A 26,095-nucleotide genomic window follows, 5' to 3' on the forward strand; every position below is an offset into this window, starting at 1 on the left:
GGTGTCCGTTGATTATTGTTTTTACACATGATTACTGGAATTGCTAATAGAGCTTTGAGGGCTTTGGGAGACAGAGTCAACAGACATGAAAATGGTCACCCCAACACAATCTCTTTAATCAGTCTATGAAATAAACATGACTTCTATCATCTTTTGTAGACAGATACCCTAAAGACACTCTCTCCTGAAAGTACCACAGTTATGCTTGGCATTGGTTTTTAATGACAAGGGAATTAAATTAAGGCTATATTTATATGGACATCTTTCCTGTTTGTTGCAACTGTTTAAGTAGTACAGCTTTAGGGATTTCCCCTAATGAAGTGCATAAACAGTAACTTTGCTTCAAGCTGTCAGTGAGGAATGCTCTGTTACTCAAGTGAATTTCAGTGACCCTCTTACTCTAGAGAGAACCCAGTGTCAGAACAAATTTTTATAAATAATACACTGTTTGCTTTGCAGTGCTGATAATTTTCTCCTGTCTTTGAGGCTGTCACATAACCAGGAGGCTTGTTTTTTCTTAGGACAAAGGTATTTGCAGAGGAACTGATCAAACTATTATTATTAATAATCTCATTATTGAGGCATCACCAATTCTTTTGTGCATTTGAGGCTACCACATAGATTAAAGTTTTATCCTGAGAACTGGAGGTACACGGGAACAAAGCAGCTTAAGAGCACCGTGTGGGGGGTAGAGGGTTCTTTTCTGGCTGGGGCACATTTGTGTTTGGGAGAATTGCTGCCTCATTCCTGTGTGAACGTAACCCCTCTGGAAAGGGGTCTCCTAAAGGATTGGTCATAGAAGCCCCTAAAGGTAGCCATGACTACAGACTATTATTGTTAATGAGGGATTTTTTTTCTTTTTTTTTTTTTTCCTGGCAAGGGCGCCGACATGCTCCTTGATAAAAGGGAAAAGGAAAGCTCATTATAGCCACAGACAGAGGTTACCGGCAAATGAGAAGAGATTTTGCCCTTTGCTATGATGGGGATCTGGAGGAAGAGAGGAAATGCAATGGCTGGGAGAGGAAGGCTCTCCTCCTATAACCGCAGTTGTAGCTTTCAGTTTCAAGATAATGCATTTGGCGTGCCAGTGTTCATTCTCACACATGTCCTTGCGTCTCCTGTTTTGGACTGGGCAGCGAATGGCTAGAACATTAAGCCAAAGAGGCCGAGGCTGAATTGCTTCCCATAGGGACAAGTGACGTTTGCAGCAACTATCCTGCCCCAGGAGGCTCTGTCCAGGTGACTCTTATCAGTAGTAGGTTCCAGATAAAATATAGGACATCCGGTTTAATTTGAATTTTAAATAAAGAACATGCTTTTATTTTAGTATAAGTATGTCCCAAATATTACATGGGATATACTTGTATTAAGAAATGATTCACTATTTATCTGAAATTCAAATTGGACTGGGTGTCCTGTATCTTTGTTAAATCTGGTAACTCTACATAGGGCAGAATATGAGAGGTGGGGGCTACGAAATACTCCCCCTGCCCCCTAACAGCTGGCCATGGATTCCCTGCCCATGACCTCAATCTCCACTGCAGATTCCCTTTGGAGCAGATAACGTAGGGGGAATTGCTATTTCCAGAGAGCCCCAGAAATGTCTCCCATGCTTTCTAGTTCTACTCGAACTGCCTCTGATCAACACATCCACGTGATTACGGGAGTAAGAGTGGCTTGTGAAGTCATCCTGTGTGACTCAAGTGAGGTGTTTCAGTGGGGAGGCAGCAATGGCAGCCTGGATGGCTGGGTCCTAAAGTTGGGGAGACTGATTTAGGTGGGGCATCTGCTCAGCCCCCTGAGGCAAGGGGCAATGTGGGGCCCCAGATGCGGGATGTGGCCCCACTGGCCTTGGGTACACCACAAAGAGACTTCATTTCCCCTTCTATCCTTCTTCCCTCACTCTTCATTCCTTCCTTCCTTCATTCATATTTTTCTTGCCCTTCCCCTCCTCTGAGTATCTGAATCATGTACTACAGGTTTAAGTCTCTGTTTTTCACATTAACATTTGAGACTTTATGCGGTGAAAGAACCCTCCAGACCAGGTTTTCCAAAGCATTCCTGAGGCAGGATGAGGAAGAAAGTGGGGAAGGGGACTTCTTTCCCTGCTATGCGCCCAACAATCTTACATAAGGAACCAGGTTTTAGGAAATTACAGATAAAAACCAAAAAACGTAAAATACAACATTTGTATAGTGTTTCAGAGCTTATCAGCAACTTCTCATATGATATTTCATTTAATTCTAACAATTTAGGAATTGTTACAACACTAGAGGGTCTAAGTGGTTTGCCTAAGGCCACTACCTAATCAGTGAGAAAGCTGATTTTTAGTATTCAGGCCAACACTTTTTTACTCTATGGGGGAGAAGGCAGATTTTCCAAATGGAGCCTGAAGGTGCATCGCTCTTTCTTGGTTTCATGATGAACATGCCTTGATCAGCGGGCCAGATAGTCTAGACCAGTGGAAGTCAGTTGGATAGAGGCTTCTGGAGAACTACTCGCCATGAACCCCCCTGACGGGTCTGGGCAGCTTCCTGTTCAGAGTCTTTCTCCTTCCTCTAGCTCACCATGGTAAGTGCTTGGTAGTGTGGAGCCCTCACCGAGCATCCAGAGCGAAAACACTGCTGATCTCTCCCTCCGTGGGAGATTTTTGAGAAAAAATTGTCCAGAAGCAGACTCTATAAGGGGACCATCAGAGACAGCTTGAGGAATAGTATCTAAAGAGGGAGTTCCCCTGGGGAGATTCACAGTCTCTGAACCAGGTTCCCTAACTTTCTCTGGGAAACATCATTCAGTAAAATGGGAGGTGGGGGCAGGGGCCCGGGGAACAATTAGAAACCGCTTCTGGGCAAAGGACTGAGGCTTGTTTTTCCTGCTTGGGACCTTTAAGCTCTAATTCATCCACAAAGATTGCTTTGAACCCATCTCTTTCAAGGAAGTAACAAGTTGGAAACCAGATATTGGGCGTCAAAAAAACACATTTGAGTTAATATTTGGCAGGAGATACCTAGCTCTAAGGGCAGCTGCCAGAATGGGGGCTCAGTGACAAGGTGTGAAAGTGGCTCAGGTTCCTGGGTGTCCTGACCCTTCTGGGGTGGTCACATGCTCCCTGGCGGCTTCCTATTCCTGGAAACTGAACGTGGGGAAATCCCCCCTGGGCATTATAAGAAGCCCCTGGGCTCTGCAGAAGCCAGGGGCTCCAGTTAAGAGCACAAGATGATGTCAGGCCTCCTCTGCCTCCTAACCCTTCCGTTTGTCCTTGGCCAGACCACAGGGGATTTGGAGCCCCTGATCCCAAGTACCCCCTCCAGTTCTTTCCCTGACTCTGTGTTGAGATCCGGCTTCAACAACAGCTTTGGTCCCAGCCTTGGCTCCGTGTCTCAGGTGAGGATGCCCCACAGTCCGAGAGCTGTGTTCATTCCCTTCTTCTCGCTTTTTGGGGATCTGAATATAATTTCATGGATGGCCAGACCCGAGTACTCTTAACAGATTTACAGCTCCCTTTGTTACCTGCTGGTGCCCCGGAAATGAATTAAAACCTGGGTAAAAGAATGAGGAATAAGGGGGGCTTCCACTGGGGGGCTTTAGGGAAAGAATCCAAACTTGAAAGAGGTTCTCAAACTTGGCTGCAACTTGGAATCAGGGGTAGGGGGTGAGGGTGAGAGGGGGACTCTAAAAATAGAGATGTCCAGGTTCTATCCTAGATGAGAACTCTTAGGGAAGGGGCCCTGCCAACAGAATATACAGAAAAGTTAGTCTGGTTTGCTGCCCACTGGGGACCCTGAGGACGGTGGAGAATAGCCCCAAGGGAGTGAGAGCTACAGTGCTCCAGCTGGAGCCCTGATGGTTTCTCTGAACCTAGTTTGTGGCGGAGGTGGATGACAGAAGTAGGGAAGGTCTTTAGGAAAGTGCTCTTATGTTGGATATGTTCCCAGAAGAGTATTAAGTCTCTCCCATGTTCCCCATAGGGAATCATAAAAGCCATTTCCAAAACAACAGCAGTAACAATAAATAGGCAAAACAAAACATACAACAACAGCAAAAACCAAAGAATGTGCTGGAAAGGGACTGTCCCAGTTAGGCCACATTACTAGGCTGTGTCCTGAGCCTCATTCCTTGGGAGCTGAGACCTCTTTGTATCGTCTTTGAGTTGCTGGGAAGAGTCAGGGAGCTGTGAGACTTTAGGGGTCAGGAGGCATTTCCTCCTTCCAGCTCACACGGGCTCTGGGCCGCTGTAGGAGCCCTGCTCTGTCAGACCCAGGCTTTCCTTGCTGCGGTGTGCCCTGGGGTGGAGGAGCCTTAACTTCCCCAAAGGCTGTCCCTGTGCACTTTTATGATCTTTATTCACAGGTCAGGTTGCTGCTGACGTGCTTGAGTCTGAATGGAAGGGCCATTGGGAAAATGGGAGGAGAAGGCTTTTCTGAAGTTTCCTTTTTGCCATCAGAGCAAAGGCAAAAGCAGTGCAATGCAGGGATGTCTGGGTGGCCTGGTGCATTAAGTACCCAACTCTTGATTTCAGCTCAGTTCATGATCTTAGGCTCATGGGATGGGGTCCCTCATCCTTTTTGGGCTCCTCACTCAGCAGGGAGTCTGCTTGTCCCTCTCCCTCTCCCTCTGCCTTTCCCCCTGTGTGCACGTGCTTTCTCTCTCTCAAATAAATAATAAATCTTGGGGGCGCCTGGGTGGCTCAGTGGGTTAAAGCCTCTGCCTTCGGCTCGGGTCATGATCCCAGGGTCCTGGGATCGAGCCCCACGTCGGGCCCCACGTTGGGCTCTCTGCTCTGTGGGGAGCCTGCTTCCTCTTCTCTCTCTCTCTGCCTGCCTCTCTGCCTACTTGTGATTTCTCTCTCTCTGTCAAATAAATAAAATCTTAAAAAAAAATTAAAAAAAATAATAAATCTTAAGAATAAAAGAACAATGTAGGCAAAGGAAACCTGTTGATTAATGAACAGTTTGGGTAGAACCCAGATAGAAACTGCCACAACAATGTTCACTGAGTGCCTAATAAATGATGGGGCTCGCTTAGTACATAATATCATAGAATGTGTTATCTTATTTAATGCTCAGAGATCGGTAAAATTAATGGTCTCATTTTAGAGATATTGGAGACAGAGGCTTAAAGAGGTGACATCATTGGTGTAAAGTCACTAAGCCAACAGATTACATAACTCAGACTTAGTCTGCCCATCCTCTTCCCCATCTTTCCCTAGGCAGTCTTCTAGATTTTGGGGCGGTGGAGAGTAGAGATAAAAACTTATTTTGAAGAGGAGAATAGTTTGGGAATCACAGATATGCCCAGATAGTCTTTGTAGCCAGAAATCAGATGCATTGTTTTATTCCATGATGCTAATAAGTAACTTCTGGGGACAATTCTAACTGGCTGACTTTGAAGAAAGAAGTTAATGATAAATAATTTATTTTGAAGCCTTCATCATCTATCAGAAACAGATGACCAGTTAAAATAACAAAAAATAAAATATAGGTCAAGAAACCAGGAAATCCAGTATGTCTGTTGTCCGGTAAAAAGATAACTATTTAAAAGTAGATAAGGACTAGTAGTTAAATTGTACTTAGAGGTATTAATTTCCTTCCTGGTTTACTTATCTCCCTCTGGTGAGTCGGTATTACTACCCCAACTTCTTTTTTATAGCAGGCTAGGTGTCACTTCTACTATAAACCCAATTTTCTAGGGCTGGCTGTCAGCTTGACGAGCTCTTTGGAAAGTGGTGGAAAACCCCTTTATAACTGTCATTGAGCAAGTTCCAAACGTATCATTTTCTGTACTTTGAAAATGTTGAGTACCATTATTTTATGCCTTGAATCTTTACAGGCACTTAGACCTGGCTGCTAATTAGAGCCAATTGCAACCTTAAATCACAAATGTGAGTCACACCTTCAGCTCCAGCACTCTGAGCGAGCACTCCACATGCCTCAGATATCCTCCTGCAAAGAAGGAGCTGCTATCAGGGTCCTCGTTTCACAGACAAGAGAAGGCGCATGCTTTGTTCTACACGGTGACTGGCAGAGTCGGAACATGGAGTCGTGTGCTTTTGTCATCAGGCTAAGGGGCTTGAGTTTGTTGAAAAAAGGACAGGAAGGCTCTCTTGTGACAATGGGCCCGATTCACTGGGCAGGAATTGGGTCTTACTTGTCTCCCTAATGCCACAGCCTGGCGAGCTGTAGACACCAGTAAATGTTAATTGAACACATGCTGCATGAGACCCCATCAGTGTGAGGTGTCTTATAAGGTACAGAGGGTCCTATTTGTCCCCCACAAGGGAGATTGCAGACCCTCTCAAAGGCCAAGGAGACAAGAACATGTTTATGTCTCCCCTTCTTCCTGTTACACTCACGTAGAGTTCAAGCATTCACTGCAAAGAGAGAGAGACCCGTCACCATTAGCTTCATTGTCTTTGAATGTGAGGAGCAGAAATATCTCTAATGGGAGACACTGATCAAACTTATGGACCATTTTGATGTCAGCTGTGTACGCTGGGCTGATGATAAGCAGGTTGGAAGCTGGGGAGTCCAAAGTGCTGGGACAGAGATATTCAATAGAAGACAGTGGAATGGCTGTCAGCAGGGCTCATAATTATTTGCCTGCCTTTCAGGTGAACTTCAGGACTCAAAGTTGTTAGCTGGTGGTTTCTAGTTGATTGCTGAGCGACTGCTTGATGATCTCCACTATTTTCTGATTTGACAGGGCTTTTCAGTGAACTCTAAGTGTGGTTCAACCCTGTCTTGTGCAGCTAATTAACCTCCCCTTGTCAAAATGTAACACAAGACATTTTTTTGAGGGTAGACAGTTGGTATAATAAGCTGGTTTTTTTGGAAGTCCACACTACATTGGTCCTCCTGTAAAAGCCTTGGTGTGCTTGAATGGGAGTCTTTCTCGCGTCGGTGGGAGTGATAAAGCTGCTTCCAAGGGAAGCTGGTCTCTCTGGCAGACTTCTGGGGTCGCTCGTCTAGGCCTTCTTCATCCTGGGCAAATACCCAGCCCCGGGTTCAGCATAAACCTGCTTGTCTCTCCTCCTAACTCCCCAGTTCCTGCGGGTGTGGGACGTGATTGGCAAAGGGAATTGAGACCAATGTCAAGAATTTACCTGGCATCTATATGTATATAAACATTGTGTGTGTGTGTGTGTGTGTGTGTGTGTGTGTGTCTTTGTTCATCCTAAAGAAGATTAGGTTAAATTGATAAGCAATTTAGTTGCAAAAAAGCCTGAATTCATTGGTCCAGGGGTCACTGACAGAATACGTCTTGATTATGGAAGCATCTAGATCCAACCTGTTTGGAAATCATGGAGGTTGATACATTTTAAATGCACAGAACACCCCGTCTCAGCTGCAGCCAGCTGACCTCCTAAACTTTGAGAGGTATGGCCTGCATCTCTTCAATGTCTGTGAGCCATTGCTCTGTCCTTGGTAGTTTCAGAGACATTTCAGTCTCAGGTTCCACAGGTGAGCTTTGGCCTGGCCATCAGATGAGATCATTGTAAAGCTGCGACCAGTCGGCTGACAAGAGTTCCTCTGGAAGGCAACAGTAGTAATAAAAAAAAAATGTTAATTGTGCTGGGATCCCCTTGGGGAAGTTCAAAGGGGACAAAGGAAAAACAGGATCTTTCAAACCTGTCATTTTAAAATATGCAGCGGCACCAAAGTGTGAGCCTGAATATCTTAAAGAAACATCAAATATTTTAAAATGACTTTTCTGCAAGTGGAAGCTGGAAAACTTAATTTTTTTTTTGCACAAAATCTTCAAACTCCCATATTATTCAGTCTTTTAAAAATGGCTGGTTTGTTTCCATTTTGAAGCATGTTAATTATATAACTCCTGGGTGAAGAGAGGATGTGAATTTGCACTGTATATTTTCCCTGTAACCCGTATCCATGATGGTTTTCCATATCCATGATATGGTTTTCCCATTCCATTCATTGGAAGGCATTGGGTTGGGGTTAGGGTAAAGAAAATGAGTGCATGGAAGGAAAGGGAAAGTGACATTTACTGATCACCAACCACGTGCCACGGACTTGGTTTACATTACGTAGTTGGGGATGACATTGTGAAGCAGGTTATCTCTATTAGACATATGAGGAAAGCAAGAGGACTTACAGAGGGTTCGTGTCCAGTAAGTAGTAGAACCGGAATTCAAATGTAGGTTGCCCATCAGTTCCTTCTTTCCCTTTCTTTATGTGGGAACAGTAATAATTTCCTTGAAGCCTCCTCAAGAAAGGAGAATCTTCCTCTAGGTAAAGGAGTCTGACAGTGGCTTAGCCTGGCTCGTGGAGATGTGGCTGAACTAAGTGTAATCACTGCCTGGGAAACATGGCAGTTTTAGCTTGTGGCTCTGATCCTCTTCATTCATTCATTCATTCATTCATTTATTAAAGATTTATTTATTTTGGAGAGAGAGTGAGCATGAATGGGGAGAGGGGCAGACAGGCAGAGGGAGAGGGGAAGAGAATTTCAAGCAGACTCCCCACTGAGCATGAGCCCAGAGGGGCTCGATCTAACCACCCTGAGATCAGGGTTCTGCGATCAGAACCAGAGCCGAAATCAAGAGGCAGCCACTTACCCGACTGCACCACCCAGGCACCCCGATTTGATTCATTTATGTATTGGACTCCACTTGCTTACCTCTGAGCACTCTTGACAGGCCAATTTCTGTCACTCCAGTTCCCAAAAAGCTCATTTCCCAGCTTATTACTGATGCTGAGTTTATTCCCGTTTACAGTCGCTTTCCAATTTCACCGGCTTCGAGGATGACCATGGCACCTGCCAGTGCTCCGTGACCCTCCCAGACACCGCCTTTCCCGTGCAGAGAGTGGAACGCTTGGAAGTCACGGCTCACGAGCTCTCCCAGAAGTTCGAGAAAGAGCTTTCTAAAGTAAGCATTGCTTTTCTTCCTCTTCCAACCAAATCTTGATAGGAACAAACCAACCAACAAAACAAAACCCTTTTTATTCGGACTAGATAAGCAGCCTTCTTCATTGTGCCAAAGCCAGCACGCTTGCCTCCTGTGGTGGCATTAGCATTTACTTTACCGTATGCCTGCGAAGCTCTTTAGAGCAGGAGAAATGAGGACGCAGGAGGAAAATGGGCTGGAGATTGTGAATGCCACGGATAAACTCACCTCAGTATTTTGTACGTGTGATTGGAAAGAAGCCCTGAGCTCTCCCTGTGAAACACAACCCTGCAATTTTTTGTGGTTTTTGGTTCTGTTGTTTCTTCTTCCTTTTGGTCTTCTTCCTCGTCTTTCTTCCAGCTTTGCCTTGTCTTTCCTTCCCCTTCCCTTATCCATCCTTTCTGATCTTTCTCCCTTTCCTTCCTAATTTTTTTTTAATCTTTCTTTACTTTTGGAAAGCTCCCACCTCCTTTTTTTCTCTTCCTTCTCCTCTTCCCCTCTTGGAAGCTTGTCCTCTTATCTTCCCATCTTTCTCCCTCTTTTCCTTTCTCTTTTTCTGATTTTCTCTTTCCAGTTCACTCTCTTCCCTCCCTTCTTCTGTCTCTCCTTCTAACTCTCTCTGTCTCTGTGCATCTCTCTCTTATTCTCTCTCTTGTGTGTTATCTATCCTCTGTTGTCTCAGCAGGAACATTACATTAGATGTGTCTAGCATTAGAATGAAATAGAAGAGTTCTCTGGGAATTTGAGTCAGTTCTAATAGGTCATGCAGCCTGACTCCAACCCCCCTTCCCCCAGTACGACTTTTCTCTAGCCTGAGGAAGTCATTCCACAGGGTTTGCCTTTCTCTGAGCCGGCTGGAGCAATGTGACTTGGCATTCCAGTTTTGACCCCTTCTCCATTTTTAGTCAAGATAAAAATCAATTAGAAAGGCTCCCATTTTCTGCACAGGTGAAGTCCAAGCTAGGCTATAATCACATTATGCATTATTTAATACAACTCCATTAATTTACAAGGAGCTCTGGCTTTCCTACAAGATTCCAAATAAGTTTCCCTGAGAAATTTAAACGTAGCTCCCTCAACATCTAGCACAGTTATCCTTTCAGACAAAAATTATGATGAGGCTGAGACCCTGCTTTCAACCTGAATTGGTAGATAAATATTCTGTGTTTAAATGAATGTCCAGGAAAATGTGTTTGACTACAGTAGGAACCTACCTTCTTAAGAAATAAAATGTCCTTGAATTAATCAGCAGAAAAGGCACAGCACTAAATTATAAATTCTAGTCATTAATATTCATAGCCTTATTCCAGCATAATCAAGTACAGATAAGAAGTTATGCATAAAAACATAACAAGTGGAGGAAAATCCTAAGTAAAGATCTTTTCAGTTAGAGTCATTTGCTTTGAAATAGTGGAAGGTGCTGATTTGCATGACTTCTTTGCTGGCAGGAATGTGAAGGGCAGTTTGAAACCCCACGCCGCTCCGGGAAGTGTGCGGTCTGCCAGGGTGCAGAGTATGGGGACATTTCATTCCAGTCCTGTAAAGGGGGCAGGTGGCATCTGCCTTGCTAATAATTGGCTGGAAGGAAGTGCAGAGTAGGTGGGAGAACTTTTAATTCTGAAAGCATAAGTAGCTGGACCTCAAGAAATCGGCGATTGTGGCCTAAGAAAGGAATTGACCTCCCTGTTGAGATTTGCATCATAAGTTCTGCATGACAGATGATAGTAACAACAGTAAGAACTGCTTCCTCTTGTGCTTTTCCAGATGCTTCTGGGTCTGTTCTACTCTCAAGAGACTCATTAAGGCAGATGGGCCAGTGTTCTTCCCATTCAGGGATGGAAAAATGGAGGTTCATAAAGGTCAAGGGATGTAAATGGACAGGTCATCCTCCTCTTGGCTGGTTGAGGCAGCTCAGGAATTTGGGTCAGCAGAATCATCCCAGCTCCTTTTCTCTGGGCCGTGCTGTTACCAGCCTCCAAGAAGGGATGCAGAAAGTCAGTCATGCCTTCAATCCAGACTTATCTCTTCAGCAGAGGGCTTTTGAATTTGCAGGTGAATTATTACAACTGTCCCTAAGTCATCTTGAAAATCACCATTTACCTGGAGGCCTGGGGGGAATGCCCGACTGGACGGGCCGGCAGAAGAGGGTTTTGACTGCTTTGCATTGATGCATTATCTGTCACTACACAGGGAAGACGGCGCTGCCTCTGCCTAAGATGCTGAAAGCGTTTTACATTCTTCTATTGTTTATGATATGTCCTCTTGTGCTAGTACTCAAGACAGGGTGACACAAAAGGCAGCTCGGGATTTTCTTTCTATAGCCTTTGGGGCAAGTTATTTAATAGGACACATTCGCTGGTGGATTCTCATGTGCGAGAAGGTTGAGGCAGTCTGGGAGACATTTAGGCAACTTAAAACGAACAACATTGATTGAACAATGTCTTGTGTGGTGAAATATAAATTAAAAGGTCAGATGGAAAAAAACCCTGAAATCACTGTTTCTCTAATAATTGCTGCAGTTTATAGACATCCAGCAAGTGAGGCCCCTTAAAAAAAAAAAAAATTTATTATTTTTAAGTAACCTTTGTACCCGATGTGGGGCTTGAACTTACAACCCTGAGATCAAGAGTTGCATACTCTACTGACTGAGCCAGCCAGGCGCCCCTTAGTGAGGCTCTTAATATGCATTATCTCTACTCTTTCCAATACTCTTGTAAGCTTGATATCTTTACCTCCAGTTTATAGGATGGAATGTAGGCTTAGAGAAATTAGGTGATTTGCCTACTAAGTACTGAAGGCCTATTTGAGTTTAGGTGGCTCTAGTTCCAAGGTGTCTCATATGTCTTCACCATCCATTCAAGCTCAACTAATCTTGTTAAAGATATATTAAAATAATGGTGTGTTGCCAAGTACATTTATTTATTTCAAATAATCTGGCCATAATTGTGATCACAGGTTTTGAGGCAGAAACATGAGCCAGACAGATTCTTTAGTCTAATAGCCGGCTGTGCGACATCCCTATCTATTATGAGACGACATTTACTGTGCAGAACAACAGACATCCTGAAGTGAACCCCCCCAAAAGTTCGATTCTTAGAACCCACCAATGATGTAATATGTGCATCACAAACAAAAAAGCATGGAAGCTCGGAATGTTAGGTTGGTAGTCTGAGGGCAAGCACAGACGATCTTTAGCTCAGACTTGTAGTGATGAGGAGCTTGCAGAAAAGATGTTGACACATGGAGGTGTCCTCTTAGGGGTAGACCTATAGTCTTGCTGCATATCTCTGGGCAAGTTGGGCTGCTTCTGCTGACATTGCACTTCCAGGGGAACTGGATGTTCTCAGAATTGCCCATTGTCAACGCTAGAGAGGCAAATATGTAAAGGAGGGTTTGTGTGAACAATCTACTGAAGCCAAGAAAGTCCTCAAATTCCCTCCTGCCTTCTAAAAAATGTTTTTAGAGAGTGCATGCACGTGGCCAAGCGGTAGGGGGGTGGCAGGGAGGGAGAGGCAAAAGGAGAGGGAGAGAGAATCTCAAGCAGGCTCGGGCTCCATGCTCAGCATGGAGCTGGGCCGGGGACTTGATCTCACTACCCTGAGATCAGGACCTGAGCCAAAATCAAGAGTCAGATGCTTACCCAACTGAGCTATCCAGGTGTCTCTCCCTCCTGCCTTCTTAGAACTCCGTGGATGATTCTGATTTTCCTAAACATCACCCAGCTTTCCTTTAAATATCAGCAGAAGGAACCTCAAATTTTCCCCCAAAAGATCTGTAGAGACCTCATTTTGTGGCTGAACGAGGGCAGGCATGCCACGCATTCTCATAGGTGGCAAACTCTAGGTTATGCCTTGGTTTTCAGCGAGAATCTAGGAGAGCCACATTTTATTTAGCAGAGATGACAGTTGGATCACTCGTTTCTATAGAACAACAGCTGTGATGTGCCACCAACATGTTCCAGGAAATCAGAGGGTGTTTCATGTGTTCCAAGAGCTGGCAAGGCCAAATGCCAACAAGAATACTCATTTTGCAAACTTCCATTTCTGCAGTGGATTGGTGCTTTATTATTATTATTATTACTATTATTATTATCATCACAGGCAAGGTTTTATGCTTGATTTTTATAGAAATTAAAACCTGGCTACCTTGTATTTGCATTTATATTTTTGAGAGGGGGGACTCGTTAGGTTATATATATATATATTTTTTTTTTTTCTAACCTCCTTATCCACCAAAATGTCACCAGCCTTATCAGACTCTGAGTGATGGCACAGCTGATGGCAGTGAGCATCAGTTGCCCAAGGAGATACACTCGCAGTGCCAAGGGCTGCATTTTCAACTTTCATTAAAATCCTCTTTGCCTGAAGCCCTAGCCCTTGAGGTCTGTGGCCTATGAGTCTGCTCTAATTTGCACAGTGGGGTTAAGTGGAAGGGCTAAAATGACAGAAGTTAGGGCTGCCTTTGGTATTAGGAGGATTATAGGCCAACATCTGGCTCAGAATTCATCCAGGCCCCACTGATCAGCTTGACATTAGCACAGTTTGGGGAAAAGTATCACTTATGTTCATATTTTTAAAAAGAATGTAAAACTAGCAACTTTTAATGAGCAGGTCCTTAAAGCCATGGCATTTCTTTTAGAGATCAGATACAAAAAAGAACAACCAAATGTGTTTATTGGAAAATCCATTTGGAGATTCCAATTATACACTAAACCACAAGGGAATTTTTGCAAGTATTTTAACTTAACGATCAGACATTCAAATATATGCGACAAATGCGTAAAGGTCTGATTGCAATAATCAGTTCTTGGAATAAATGTGGGTGCGTTTAATGGAATGTGCACTTGACAGTTGTGTATACACTCATGTATTGTAAAGTTGGGTCTTTATGCCACTTTGTGAAAGGTAGAGGGGCTCAAAACTCAATGCATGTGGCAGTCAGAGAAGGAATTCTACTTAGTACATTTTTCCCTCTTCTAGAAAATACTTAAATTTAGAGCAATGTTTCTAGATGGAGGGAGGGGTTTGTTGTTGGTGGTGGTTTTGCTCCCAGGGAACATTAACAATGTCTGGAACACTTGGTTGTCACAGCTGAGTGGTCTATGGGTGTTACTGGCATCTAGAGGCCAGGAAGCTGCACCTCCCCCCACCCCTGACGAAAGAATGGTCTAGCCTAAAACATCAACAATGCTGAGGTTGGGAATCCCTGATTTAGACACAGCATATGCATTGAGGGCCTGGTTGAAACCAATTTAGTCTGGAGACCTAATATCTTCAAACATTAAAATGGAAATTAAAATATACTTGTGCGTGATGTCTCTAAAGCTAAATTATTTTTGATCTAGGCAAGTGCAAAATCCCCACCAATTGTAATAATTTTTTTTTTTAGTTTGCTTTAAGTAGACTAAAAAAAGCCTGCTCAAATATATTTTTGATCCATTTCTTTACCAAAAAAAGAAAAAAAAAAAAGATTGTCAGCAATCAGATAGTCCCCAAGAGCTTGGCAGTGGAGGAAGACTGCATGGTATCACTTTGGGAATTGACTTAGCTTTTTGATTCCCTTTCAGGTGAGGGAGTATGTCCAGTTAATCAGCGTGTATGAAAAGAAGCTCTCCAACCTAACCATCAGAGTAGAGATCATGGAAAAGGATACCATTTCTTACACCGAACTGGACTTCGAGCTGATCAAGATAGAAGTGAAGGAGATGGAGAAACTGATCACACAGCTGAAGGGCAGCGTTGTTGGAAGCACAGCTGTTGTCAACCAGCTGGAAGTGGAGGTAAGGTGTGAGCCCCTTTCTGAGAGCTTTAATAATAAATTCTCCTCAGTGGGCAGGTGCCGGGACCAGGCCACGGCTCTCTCTTCTAACTTCCAGTTCTGCACTTTTGCCTGACCACATGGCATGTTCCGTGTTCTGCTCTCCGTGGACATCTGTCTTTGAACGTAAGTTCAGCATGATGGGACCATGTTCACTGAGGAGCAGGTGTCATCCAATGGTCCTTCCCCAGAACCAAGTGGCCTTTGAACGTCTTTAGGAAGGAGATGCTATAGTTCTGAACAACTCCATGGCCAGGTTAGATCAGGTGCCTTCTCTGTTCTGGATGTATGCTCATGGGCCTAGAAAGCCACAATTTACCTGATTTTGGACTTGCTTGGTCTATTTCTCCTCTTGAATGATCATGTGATCCTTGATCCCTCTTGGAACCCTTCTTCACATACTGGCAACCCTCCTTAAAGTAGTTTCTTGTGAGTATGTTTTGGTGAGACCTTTATCCTCTATGGACAAAGACCATCACATTAATGTTTTGGTTGGGTAGTTCACATCAATGAAAATTTACTAGCACGGTCATGACATGGGCTACAATTGAGAATTCTAGTTACATATTTCAGACTGTAAGATTTCTCTGGTGCTCACCATTCATTAGAAACTTAATTATAATACAACATGAGTAAACACGAGTTTATAGGGAAGGTTATTAGAAAGGAACTTTAATGGACCTCTGTGGTTGCTTAGACTGAGCCTGTGCTCTATTATTAAATCTGTTAAAATCTTTGCCATTTTCTTCTTGTCACACACATCTGCCTGAGATGTGACAGGCGTTCACGCTAAACCATAAATGTATTCTTCCAAATGAAACCTTTCAGGAGAATCTCGGGTGTATTCTCTAGCAATGTTTCACTAAGTGACAAATTCTGCCCTGGAATGTTTATGAAAGAAATTGCACAATAATATAAAGTCGCTCTGAATTTTTATTTCCTTAGATAAGGAATATGACTCTCCTGGTAGAGAAGCTGGAGACGCTAGACAAAAACAATGTCCTTGCCATTCGCCGGGAAATCCTGGCTCTCAAGACCAGGCTGAAGGAATGCGAAGCCTCTAAAGGTGAAAATGTTCCTGCCGCCCCACCTCCTCCTGCCCCTGGTAAGCATGCTATGCTTTTACCACTTGAGCCAGGCCCAGTTAGGAGCTGAGAGTGGGGCCGGGAAGGGATCTGGGATGGCAGTGGGGAAGAGAGGATGGGCTCGTCGCGGCTCTGAGCTTCCTCTTCTGTGCTTGGAAATCTCTCCCTTAGTAACTCCACTTGCCATCACGTTCTGGGGCTCATAGAGGAAAAGCACTGACAATGAGTTGATTTAAGACAAGATCCACATATTACATGTGTCCCCTTTATGTTTGCTAATGAGAAAACCATCTCTGTAGTGATGGAGTTGTCGTCAGCGGGGCTGGGTGAGAGCTTCTGGAATCTGCATGGCATCCGTGCCCTGCCATGGATGTGATTGGCTCCTGTGGCTAATGACCTGCGGTATGCCTTGAACCTTCCTTCCCTCCTCCTCTCCTTCCTTCCCTGCTTCCATCTCTTTATTTTTCCTTTATGCTTTCCTTAAATGCACCTGCTGTTTAGCATGTCTTGGGATTGAGGGAGGCCTTAGGATTTGCAGGCGTGGCGGGCCATCCCTCCCGGACGTGAGTTCCCAGAGGGCGGGGATGGCCTCTCACTCTCTAACGATCATCCTTGGGGCTAGGTGGAGCATAGAAGGGGTGCTCTGTAATACCTCCTGGAATGGAGGCCATAGAGTGTAGGGGTCAGGAGTATGGCTCTGGGACCCCAAAGACCTGAGCTTCCCAGCTATAAGATCCTTCATCTCATCACTGATAAAACGGGAGGAGCGCACCACCTCTCAGGGTAGTCGTGGGGCTTAATGAAACCAGTCTTGGGAAGCATGGAGCTCTACAATGGGCCCTTATGCCTTGGAATGTGTTATCATGATTAATGATGATAATCAAAGTGGAAACCTTGCTGGAGACAGGAGAGGTGCAGGGTCCTCAGGTGCTTCGGCACACCCTCCAGGTGAGTGGAAGCCCACCTCTCGGCCCCTCAGCTGCAGCCCTTGTCTGGGGAAGCCCGCTCTGCGGGTCGTGAGCGCCTCTGCCTGGAAGGGGTCTGTACCTTCTCATTCCGTCATCCAGCTCTTGTCCTTTTCATTAATTCCTCTTCCCCCCTACCTGTTTCCTCTTAGGCTATGTGTTTCTGGGTCCCTGTCAATGTCACTGGTTTCTTTAAGGCTTTATGAGACACTGCCATCGTTGTAAGCCTCTTGGTGGTATTCAGGAGACCGATGCTTCCCTCTGCTTTGCTGTCGGTCTGTCACAGTAAAGAGGAGGTTCAGGACAAAGGCCGAGCCTCACCCTCCGTAACAAGCTAAGGTTAAATTCAGTCTGGGATCAGCCATCTCAGTGTGTGCTGAAAATGGGAGCTTATTCTGCTGGGCCACGCAGCACTCCGTGAGGCCAGGGGTCAAAGCAGTGACAAACCCTGATAACACCTGAGCAAGGCTTTCTCCCTTTCACCCTTCCATCCTGTCCTTCCTTCCTTCCCTCCCTCCCTCTTTCATTCTTTCCTCTCCCTTCTCCCATCCTTCCTTTCTCCCTCCCTCCCCTTCTTTCTTCCTCCCTCCCTTTCTCTCTTTCTTTCCCTCTCCCTCCCTCCCTTCCTTCCTCCCTTTCTTTTTCTCCACAGCAAATTTTCCTCATGGCATAGATTTTTCCAGCACAGTTTTCTCTGTATTCCTTAGAGTGAAGACATTTTAGAACTGAAAGAGACATTCAGAGCAATCTGGCTCAGGTCCATCGTGTCTCAGGAGGAGGGGACTTAGGTAGTGAGGATGCTGCTTTTCCGAGGCCACACAGGTGGTTAGTGGCAGGACTGAAGCTGACATGCAGTGCCCCTTGCTCTGTCGCTATCAAAGGACCTAACATGTCTGATGGCAGTAACTCAAGGGTGGCAGTGGGAGACAAAGTACACTGCTTGGTACATCTAAGGAGGACAACGAGTGAGTCTGTTAGATTATTTTTGTTAGATTTTTTTTTCTAGAACTTTCCCCTAGGTCCTCACACTTAGACTTTTGTGAGCCATCCCAGCCCAGCTGTGTTGTTTAAGCAAATTGGACCCAGATTTCTTCTCACTTTCCCACAACCTTGGTAGTACCTGGATCTCAGCCAAGCCACTTGGCCCTCCTCCAGCTTTGTTCATATTATATTTATGATGTTTATATTAAACTGACTTTTTGTCATGTTTTTAAATCAATTTCTTTTTACTTGCTCTTTTTCTGTTTAGATTGGTTGATAATGCAGAATTGGAAACTCCCTAGGCACCACAAAGTTGTGAGCCTGTGGAGACTTTAATTAAAGTTACTCACTATTATGGGACTTTAAAATCTGGCCTGTCTGCTTTTTTTCACTGCAGAGTTGCACAGAACAAAAGGCTGCGTGCAAATCAAATCGCAGCTATAAAGCAGCTCCAAGTTCTCTGGGCCCCTCCCCTGCAGTCGCAGTGTGCTTCCCCTGTGGTCAGCTGGACTTAGAACCAGCACATGTAGTTAGGGCTCGATAAAACATGCTTTCTATTTGGTTTATGCCACAAATGGCATCCTTTTCTGCTTCATTTCATAGAACTTTCTAATCTAAAATAATTGGCCTTCTGCTCATTAACTTTTTTTCCTGAAAACAACGGACTCTTTTTCTGATCTCCCCCGACTCTAAATGGTGTAAGAGAGGCAAATGTACGCACTCCCTCTGGGGTGGATCGTCGTCGTGCTTGGCAGTGACACCGCGTTCTGTGCTGACGCATAGTAGGTGCTCCGTGAATGGTGGATGGAGGATATGGGGTGACCTGCTCAAATCCCAAGCCTTAGGAGAAGCAGAGTGTTGGGTTGTATATATCCAATAATTCAGAGTTAATTTGGTCTTCATCATTTTATGATTATGACCAGGTTAATTACCGAAAATTATCACAAGTGAATTGTATTCTCCTCTTCATTCCACACTCAGTTGTCCAGATAGGAGACTGTACTCACAGATCCCAGATTAAGTTTCCTCTGCATATAGTCTTTGGTTTAAGAAAAATGCTACTAACCATAAGACTTTTTTTTTTTTTTTTGGTAGTAAAAATTTTAATCAGATAAACTAAAATATCTTTATGGGTTATAATTCTAGAGTTTGGTACCTAGCTGCTAACTTTTTTTACCCAACCTTCAAAACTGGGCAAGAAATTTGAATTCCCTTTTTTTTTTTCTTTTTAAGATTTGATTTATTTGTTTGACAGACAGGGATCACAAGTAGGCAGAGAGGCAGGCAGAGAGAGAGAGGAAGGGAAGCAGGCTCCCTGCTGAGCAGAGAGCCCGATGTGGGGCTCGATCCCAGGACCTTGAGATCATGACCTGAGCTGTAGGCAGAGGCTTAACCCACTGAGCCACCCAGGCGCCCCTAAATTCCCATTTGTTGATGCAAATTAAAAACTCTCTACTACCTCACACATACAAATACAACCATGAGGCTTTAAAAAAGCTAAGTCAGGGAATGTTACAGGCTTACCTTGTGGCTTCCCAGGGTATTTTCAGAATACCATGGCCAGATCCAATGAATTACGTGAGGAGGAGATTGCCAACCAAGGCTACCCTTGTGTGGAAGGTTCCTTGTATTACGTTCTGTGGAGTGGATACTAGGCTTTTTGAAAAACTCAGATATGTAGCAGAGTAGAAGTCTGGGGTTTTATAAATACAGTAAGCTGGGTTTGGGAGATTTGATCAGTCTTTCCTTCCCTTATTTCACAATCCTAATTTGGTGCCCCTGCATGGCTGGTCCTGTTTGGGGAACCAGGGTTACCAGGATGGCTCCAGGAACCTCCAGAAACCAGTCTGTAGGAAGGGAGACAGGCAGGTGAACCTTCAGTTCCAGTGTCGTGTGATTATAATGCTGATGGTTACCAGTTATTGACTTACTGTACATGAGTTCTCACTCTTCTTCTTATCAGTTACAGAGGAGGTACTAGGGTTTATTTGTTTCTTTTTAACATAAGGAAGCTAATGCTCAGAAGGTTATATATAACCAGTAAGTACTAGAGTCGGGATTTGACTTGGAATCTATCTGCCAATATTTCACTCCACCAGGCTGCCTTCCATAGATGTCTGATAGCGAGGTACACCTGCGATTCCCAGAGTAACAGGAAAGTTCTGACAATTCACCGACCTGATTAACACCAGGTTATCTTGCCTTCCTTGCTTGTGGGGTAGCTGAAAGGGTGCTTTTACTCTTGTTTCTGTGGCATGTTCTTTTCTACCAGAAAATGCAGAATAATCCATTGGTCTCTTACATTCTTGGATTATGGTTGGGCATGGGTGGTTATCCCAGGGTCAGGGGAAACTTGTGATGGCTGAGGAAGGGAATGAAGTACCCCTAAGACCTTTAAATGAAGGGGGGGAGGGTAAGAGTTAAGGGGGGTTGGGAAAAGCTTGGCATATATGGGATGAGGACAGTGGAGGCTCCTGCTGGGCTGGATGAGCAGTGGGCACCCGGCTGGCTGTCAGTTTCAGTGGTGTTTCCAGGATGGCTTGCTGCCAGGAGTCAAGGAAGCCCACCATGGCCTTTTCTCTGGTCTGTCACTGCTGTGGTCACATCTGTAGCATTGGCAGCGATGCTCAGTTCTCCTCTCTTTTTCTATTTCCTTTGACCATAGCCAGAACCCTAAAAATGGTCCGGAGGACATCGAGAAGAGGGGTATGACAAAAAGGACAAGAGAGTGTTTAGGAATGGTTGGAGGGACGCCTGGGTGACTCAGTGGGTTAAGCCTCTGCCTTAGGCTCGGGTCATGGTCTCAGGGTCCTGGGATCGAACCCCGTATCAGGCTCTCTGCTCAACGGGAAGCCTGCTTCCCTCTCTCTCTGCCTGCCTCTCTGCCTACTAGTGATCTCTGTCTGTCAGATAAATAAATAAAATCTTAAAAAAAAAAAAGAATGTTTAGGAATGGTTGGAAAGTGAGAAACAGAGATTGTAGTTTCAAGAGTTTTGGGATTTATACCAGGTACAATTTTTGATTTCCTGGTTGGCGTGGAAAATGATGAACCATTATTATTATTATTAATGACAGTAGAAGTAGTAATTTTTTAAAAGATTTATTTATTCATTTATTTGACAGACTGAGATCACAAGTAGGCAGAGAGGCAGGCAGAGACAGAGGGAAGCAGGCTCCCTGCTGAGCAGAGAGCCCGATGTGGGGCTCGATCCCACGACTCTGGGATCATGACCTGAGCAGAAGGCAGAGGTTTTTTTTTGTTTTTTTTTGTTTTTTTTTTTAAAGGCAGAGGTTTTAACCCACTGAGCCACCCAGGTGCCCCAGAAGTAGTCTTTTTTTTTTTTTTTTTAAAGATTTTATTTATTTATTTGACAGAGATCACAAGTAGGCAAAGAGGCAGACAGAGATAGAGAGGAAGGGAAGCAGGCTCCCTGCTGAGCAGAGAGCCCGATGTGGGGCTAGATCCCAGGACCCTGGGATCACGACCTGAGCCGAAGGCAGAGGCTTTAACCCACTGAGCCATCCAGGCGCCCCAGAAGTAGTCATTTTTAAGAGAAGTTTATTTTGGTTCCTTTATATCTAAGGATTTCCACATCCAAGGCAGAACAGTTTATGATCTTTAACCCCTTGATAATGCATGGATACGTTTATGCATCATAACTTTCCCTTAAGTATTTTGTTGCTGTTGTTTTGGGATACTTTCTTTCCAGGAAAGCAAGATTCAATTAAGCAAACAATCCCTAAGTCTTCCAACCTGCAAGAAAAAACGTGATTTTCTTTCATTTCCTTAGAGTGAAATGTAGTTAAATAAATAAGTTCTCGGGAAGACATTTTAACTAGAAAATTCAGTTTGTAGCTTATGGAAACTCAAACAGTTTTTGTTATCATTAAACTGAACACACCGCTAACTTTATTTTAATAATTCATGCATTGTTTCATAAACAAAAGCAAACAAGCATTCATCTGAGAGATCACTTTTAGGAGAAGAAATAATAATTTATAATTTTATTTATTCTTTGGTAGAGAGCAATCTCTTGGCTGAACACACGTTGCTTTTTTATTTATGAAATGGTGCATGCATTATTAAAATAAACCTGCAACTGTGTTCTGCTTAATGATATGCAAAATTATTTGAGGTTGGGTACAGAATAGTTTCATTTCTCTACCTGTTGTATGGTTGGCTGGCTTTCCCACCAACTGCGGATTTATAAGAGCATTTAAGGAGCATGTATGTAATTCTGGGACCAAAAAGCCCCAGCAGATTGGAAAAATAAAAGCAGGGTTTCTAGTAATGGTTTCACCTCTGAGCAGTCCTTGAGTAAGGAGGGGAGAAGGGGGGGGGACATTTAGCAAGGAGAGAAATGGGTCTTTCCAATTTTAGTATGTGTGCTGCCGAAGCGAGCACGAAATGGGTCTTTCCATATCGGTCAGAGGCACAGACTTATAGGCAAAGCTTTGCTCCCCCTTCACCAGCCCTTCTCCCCGCCCCCCTGTGATAAATCAGGTAATTCTTTGGAGCTCTGCTTTTGGTTCCAGCTCCCATCATGTGCTCTCCACAGCTCCCTGATTCCCTCCCAGCGTTCAAAGCCAGATCGAGTGATTCAGGTTCTGGTCCTCCTTCCCTCACCTGCTCTGCTCCAGGCAGTCGGATGAGGGAAAATGACCTCGAATGTACTTGAAGTTGAATTTTCTTTGTCATCCCAGAAACAATGTTACCCGTTTGTAAAGGGTATTTATTAAGATCCTAGACACTGCATGTTCAACTCTGGATAGTTATAAAAATCCTGGAGGAATTTTATTTTGTTTTTGTAGCTCAGAAACAGTTTGGCTTGGCAGGCATCTCGGAGTGCAGTGTGGAAGCCCAGTTGCCCAGCCTGGGTCGCTCGCTGGTGTTATAGGGAAGGCAGATTTAGTGCCCCAGTGAGTCTGGTCCCACAGCGGTGTCCGACGGGGAAAGGTGAAGTACTTGCCTGGCATTCTGTGGCCCAGCAGGATATGTGGTATGAACAGCAAGACCTGCCTTATCACTCTACAGCAAGATATTGCCACTATGTAGTGGGCTCTGCCTTGGGCACAGAGCAGGCGATATTGCCCTAAAATAGCTTCCATGGCTTCTCAAGGCTGAAATCCCACCATGACAGGACCATCGTTTTTGTATCATTAAAACACCATTTTAAAACTTCCTCTTCTGAGATTGGCTTGGGGGAACACTGGCATCCAGTGTGGTTATGTACTCCCTGGGGTTCCAGGGAGGGGCAGAAAGGTGAAGGGCATGGACACTTGCCTAAGACAGTCTTCTCCTTTATCACAATTGTCCTTGTTCCTGGGGGCATAGCAGGGTTTATGGGGAAAAAGGGAGGGTCTGGGATGACCTTGCTTTCTTGATTTCTCTGTAAGAAAGATGAAATTTAAAAAAAAAATTGCAGAACGCTTTCTGATAGAAGACAATCTATTACATCCACCAAGTCCTCCTTTCCTCTTTCTGGGCCCTCAAACATTTTTAGTACAGCTCTTGGCAGCTTCAGCATCCCCATTTCCAAACTGAAAGCCCGCTCATGGAAACAGAAGGTTGTTTTCTCCAAGCCCACAGCGGGTTTGCGTTGAGACTGATACCGAGAAGGTTTTGGCTCTTCTCCCTCAGAACCACTGTCGTCACTCAACCTTGACAAGAAGAATCTTAATGGATTCCTTTTGTTCTTAGGGTATGAAACCATTTGTGTCTTATTATTCGTTTTTTCTAAGAATGCCCTTTCATGTTCTTGTTTGTACAGGGAGCTGTGGGCACAGCGGTGTGGTGAATATCAGCAGGCCGACTGTCGTTCAGCTCAACTGGAGAGGGTTTGCCTATAAGTATGGTGCCTGGGGTCGGGATTACTCTCCCCAGCATCCAGAAGGGGGGCTGTACTGGGTAGCCCCTTTGAATACAGATGGGAGATGTCTGGAGTATTACAGACTCCACAATACACTGGATGATTTGCTCTTGTACATAAATGCCCGAGATCAGCGACTCGTCTATGGCCAAGGCGCTGGTATTGTGGTTTATAACAACTACATGTACGTCAACTGGTACAACACCAGAAACATTGCCAAAATTAACCTGAGGAACAACAGGGCTGAAGTGACTCAGACTCTCCCTGATGCTGCCTATAATAACCGCTTTTCGTATGCTAATGTTGGTTGGCAAGATATTGACTTGGCTGTGGATGAGAATGGATTGTGGGTGATTTATTCAACTGAAGCCAGCACCGGTAACATGGTGATTAGTCAGCTCAACGACACCACGCTTGTGGTGCTGAACACTTGGTACACCAGGCAGTATAAGCCATCTGTTTCCAATGCCTTCATGGTATGTGGGGTTCTGTACGCCACCCGCACTCTGAACACCAAAGAAGAAGAGATTTTCTACTACTATGACACAAACACAGGCAAAGAGGGCAGGCTAGATATTACCTTGCATAAGGTGCAAGAAAAAATACAGAGCATTAACTATCACCCTTTTGAGCAGAAACTTTTTGTCTATAATGATGGTTACCTTCTGAATTATGATCTGATCTTTAACCAGGAACCCAAGTAAATGGGTGAGGTTGAGAGAGGCAGAGAATGTTCTTTAAAAAAAAAAAAAATGGTCTTTTTCACTTATTTAGCTATCTGCAGGGGGATTTGGAAGTGTGTTTGCTTAGTAGTGATATTTGGGAGCATAGTTCTATCACGCTGGAGACTTGGGATATTTGCCCTGGTCTGATGAGTTCTTTTGGAAGCCGTGTGCCTCCAGAGGTACATTTCCCTACTGGAAAGAAGGTCGTTCCAGGATGGTTGGGATTGGGGAGGTGTAGAGGCAGTGTGGGTCCCAGGAAGATGTCAGTGGTCCAGGCAGCATCTGGAAAGGAAGGAACTCAAAGAGAACTCCGCCTGTCTTTTGGGGATTCTTTGTCCCAACATGTCTCAATGACCAGTTTTGCCCCATGTAGCCAGGCTAATTCATCCATACTTGGAAGAAACCTGGGCTCAGTTAGGCAGATGGATACCTGGAGCTCCTCGAGGGATCGAATCTCCGTCTTTGTTTTTCTTCCTAACACCTGGAATGACGTTTTATATAGAGCAGATTAGTAAATTAGCATGCTTATATTATATCTGTAAAACACTTAGAGTTTTCTAAAGAAAGGCTCTTTTATGCATTAGGTTGTACACTGTAAATCAGTCCCAGCTGGACGTATAGATGAGGCTCTAGATTTTTCTCTGCTCCCTCTGTCCACCTAGGTCAGAGTCAGGAGAGCCCTCCTACCTCATAACTTCATTCCAAAGGCAGCTCAGCAGATTAGAACCAAACTTCCCAATCGATTCCCACCACCCCCATCCCCCACTCTCCCCGTTCCCTACTTCCTGCTTTTTATGAAAATTAACCATTTTTTTATGGCATGGATATAAGAAAAACAAAACCATGGTTTTTTGTCTCTTCATGAAGTTTCATTTCCATGACTCTAAGACCTTAGGAAGATCACATGGCAGATGAAATAATAGCCTATGTGGTTATATCAGAAAGCCCTTGGAGCATATGCTTCACTTGTATTAAGTCATATCAAGTGTTCCATGCAATTTTTGTCTTTGTTTAAGCCTGGACGCTCTGAGAAAATGAAGTTTTTTGAGGAAGAAATATTAAAAAAAAGAACAAACACTGATAGTATCTAGCAAACCAGTGCAGTTTGAGAACCTTCCTGGTGTCTGTGCTTCTGTAGCTTTGGGTGGGTTTATCGTCCGGTTTTGGTCTCTTTGCTTCGATGTTCACGAGTCCAGTCTATCCTTCAATGCTGTAATTGTCCCCTTTTGATAAACGATTAAAGTGTATTTTGGTAAAAATATTGTCTTTTGTGTTGTTTTAAACTCTGCCGTTTTTATTACAAAAAAACCTCTACCAGGGTAGTCCCTACCTTGCTGTGAGATGCAGTGTGGCTGCCTGCAGACAGCAATGCCCAGGAGATCGCACACCTTCCAGCAAAGAGCATCAGGAGCTTTTAAAGGAGTCCAGAGGCAGGGCTGGTTCTTGAGTTTTCATTTTCCTTTAAAATCTGTTCTTTCCGGCAGCTATTTTTTGCAGGAGACCGCACTCTTTTCTTTTGGGATATGACCTTATGTACTTATTAATTTGCATGACTGATCTGATTATTTCCAATGTTAGACGGTATTTGTGTGGCTTATGTTCCTTTTCCAACTGAGCTATTAACATGGGTCAGAAGCCTCCAGATCTTCCCCAAACGGAAGGTCTTGGACAGAAAGCAAAGGGACTAATGGGGCCGTACTGGGGAGAGAGATACCTTTACCAAAGAGAATGCATAGGGGGACAGGT

General features: G+C 44.3%; 1 protein-coding gene across 1 annotated transcript; it reads left to right on the forward strand.

Moving 5' to 3' along the window:
• The first annotated feature begins 3,120 nt into the window (after window positions 1–3,120).
• OLFM4 (olfactomedin 4) lies at window positions 3,121–25,608 on the forward strand. The gene is made up of 6 exons (XM_047720076.1): window positions 3,121–3,384; window positions 8,735–8,887; window positions 14,472–14,684; window positions 15,668–15,827; window positions 23,526–24,348; window positions 24,388–25,608. Exons 1-5 carry the CDS (start codon window positions 3,217–3,219, stop codon window positions 24,326–24,328), a joined length of 1,497 nt encoding a protein of 498 aa, XP_047576032.1. The 5' UTR covers window positions 3,121–3,216; the 3' UTR covers window positions 24,329–24,348; window positions 24,388–25,608.
• Window positions 25,609–26,095: the final 487 nt, after the last annotated feature.

The sequence above is a fragment of the Lutra lutra genome, chromosome 3 (genome assembly GCF_902655055.1).
Source record: "Lutra lutra chromosome 3, mLutLut1.2, whole genome shotgun sequence".
Taxonomy (NCBI): Eukaryota; Metazoa; Chordata; class Mammalia; order Carnivora; family Mustelidae; genus Lutra; species Lutra lutra.

What these genes read in the sequence shown, in the direction of transcription:
- OLFM4 (XM_047720076.1), top strand. Translation starts at nt 3,217, where the DNA reads ATGATGTCAGGCCTCCTCTGCCTCCTAACCCTTCCGTTTGTCCTTGGC. An exon ending in TCAACCAGCTGGAAGTGGAG is followed by an intron (nt 14,685 to 15,667) that starts GTAAGGTGTGAG and finishes TTATTTCCTTAG; the next exon opens with ATAAGGAATATGACTCTCCT. An exon ending in CCCACCTCCTCCTGCCCCTG is followed by an intron (nt 15,828 to 23,525) that starts GTAAGCATGCTA and finishes TTGTTTGTACAG; the next exon opens with GGAGCTGTGGGCACAGCGGT.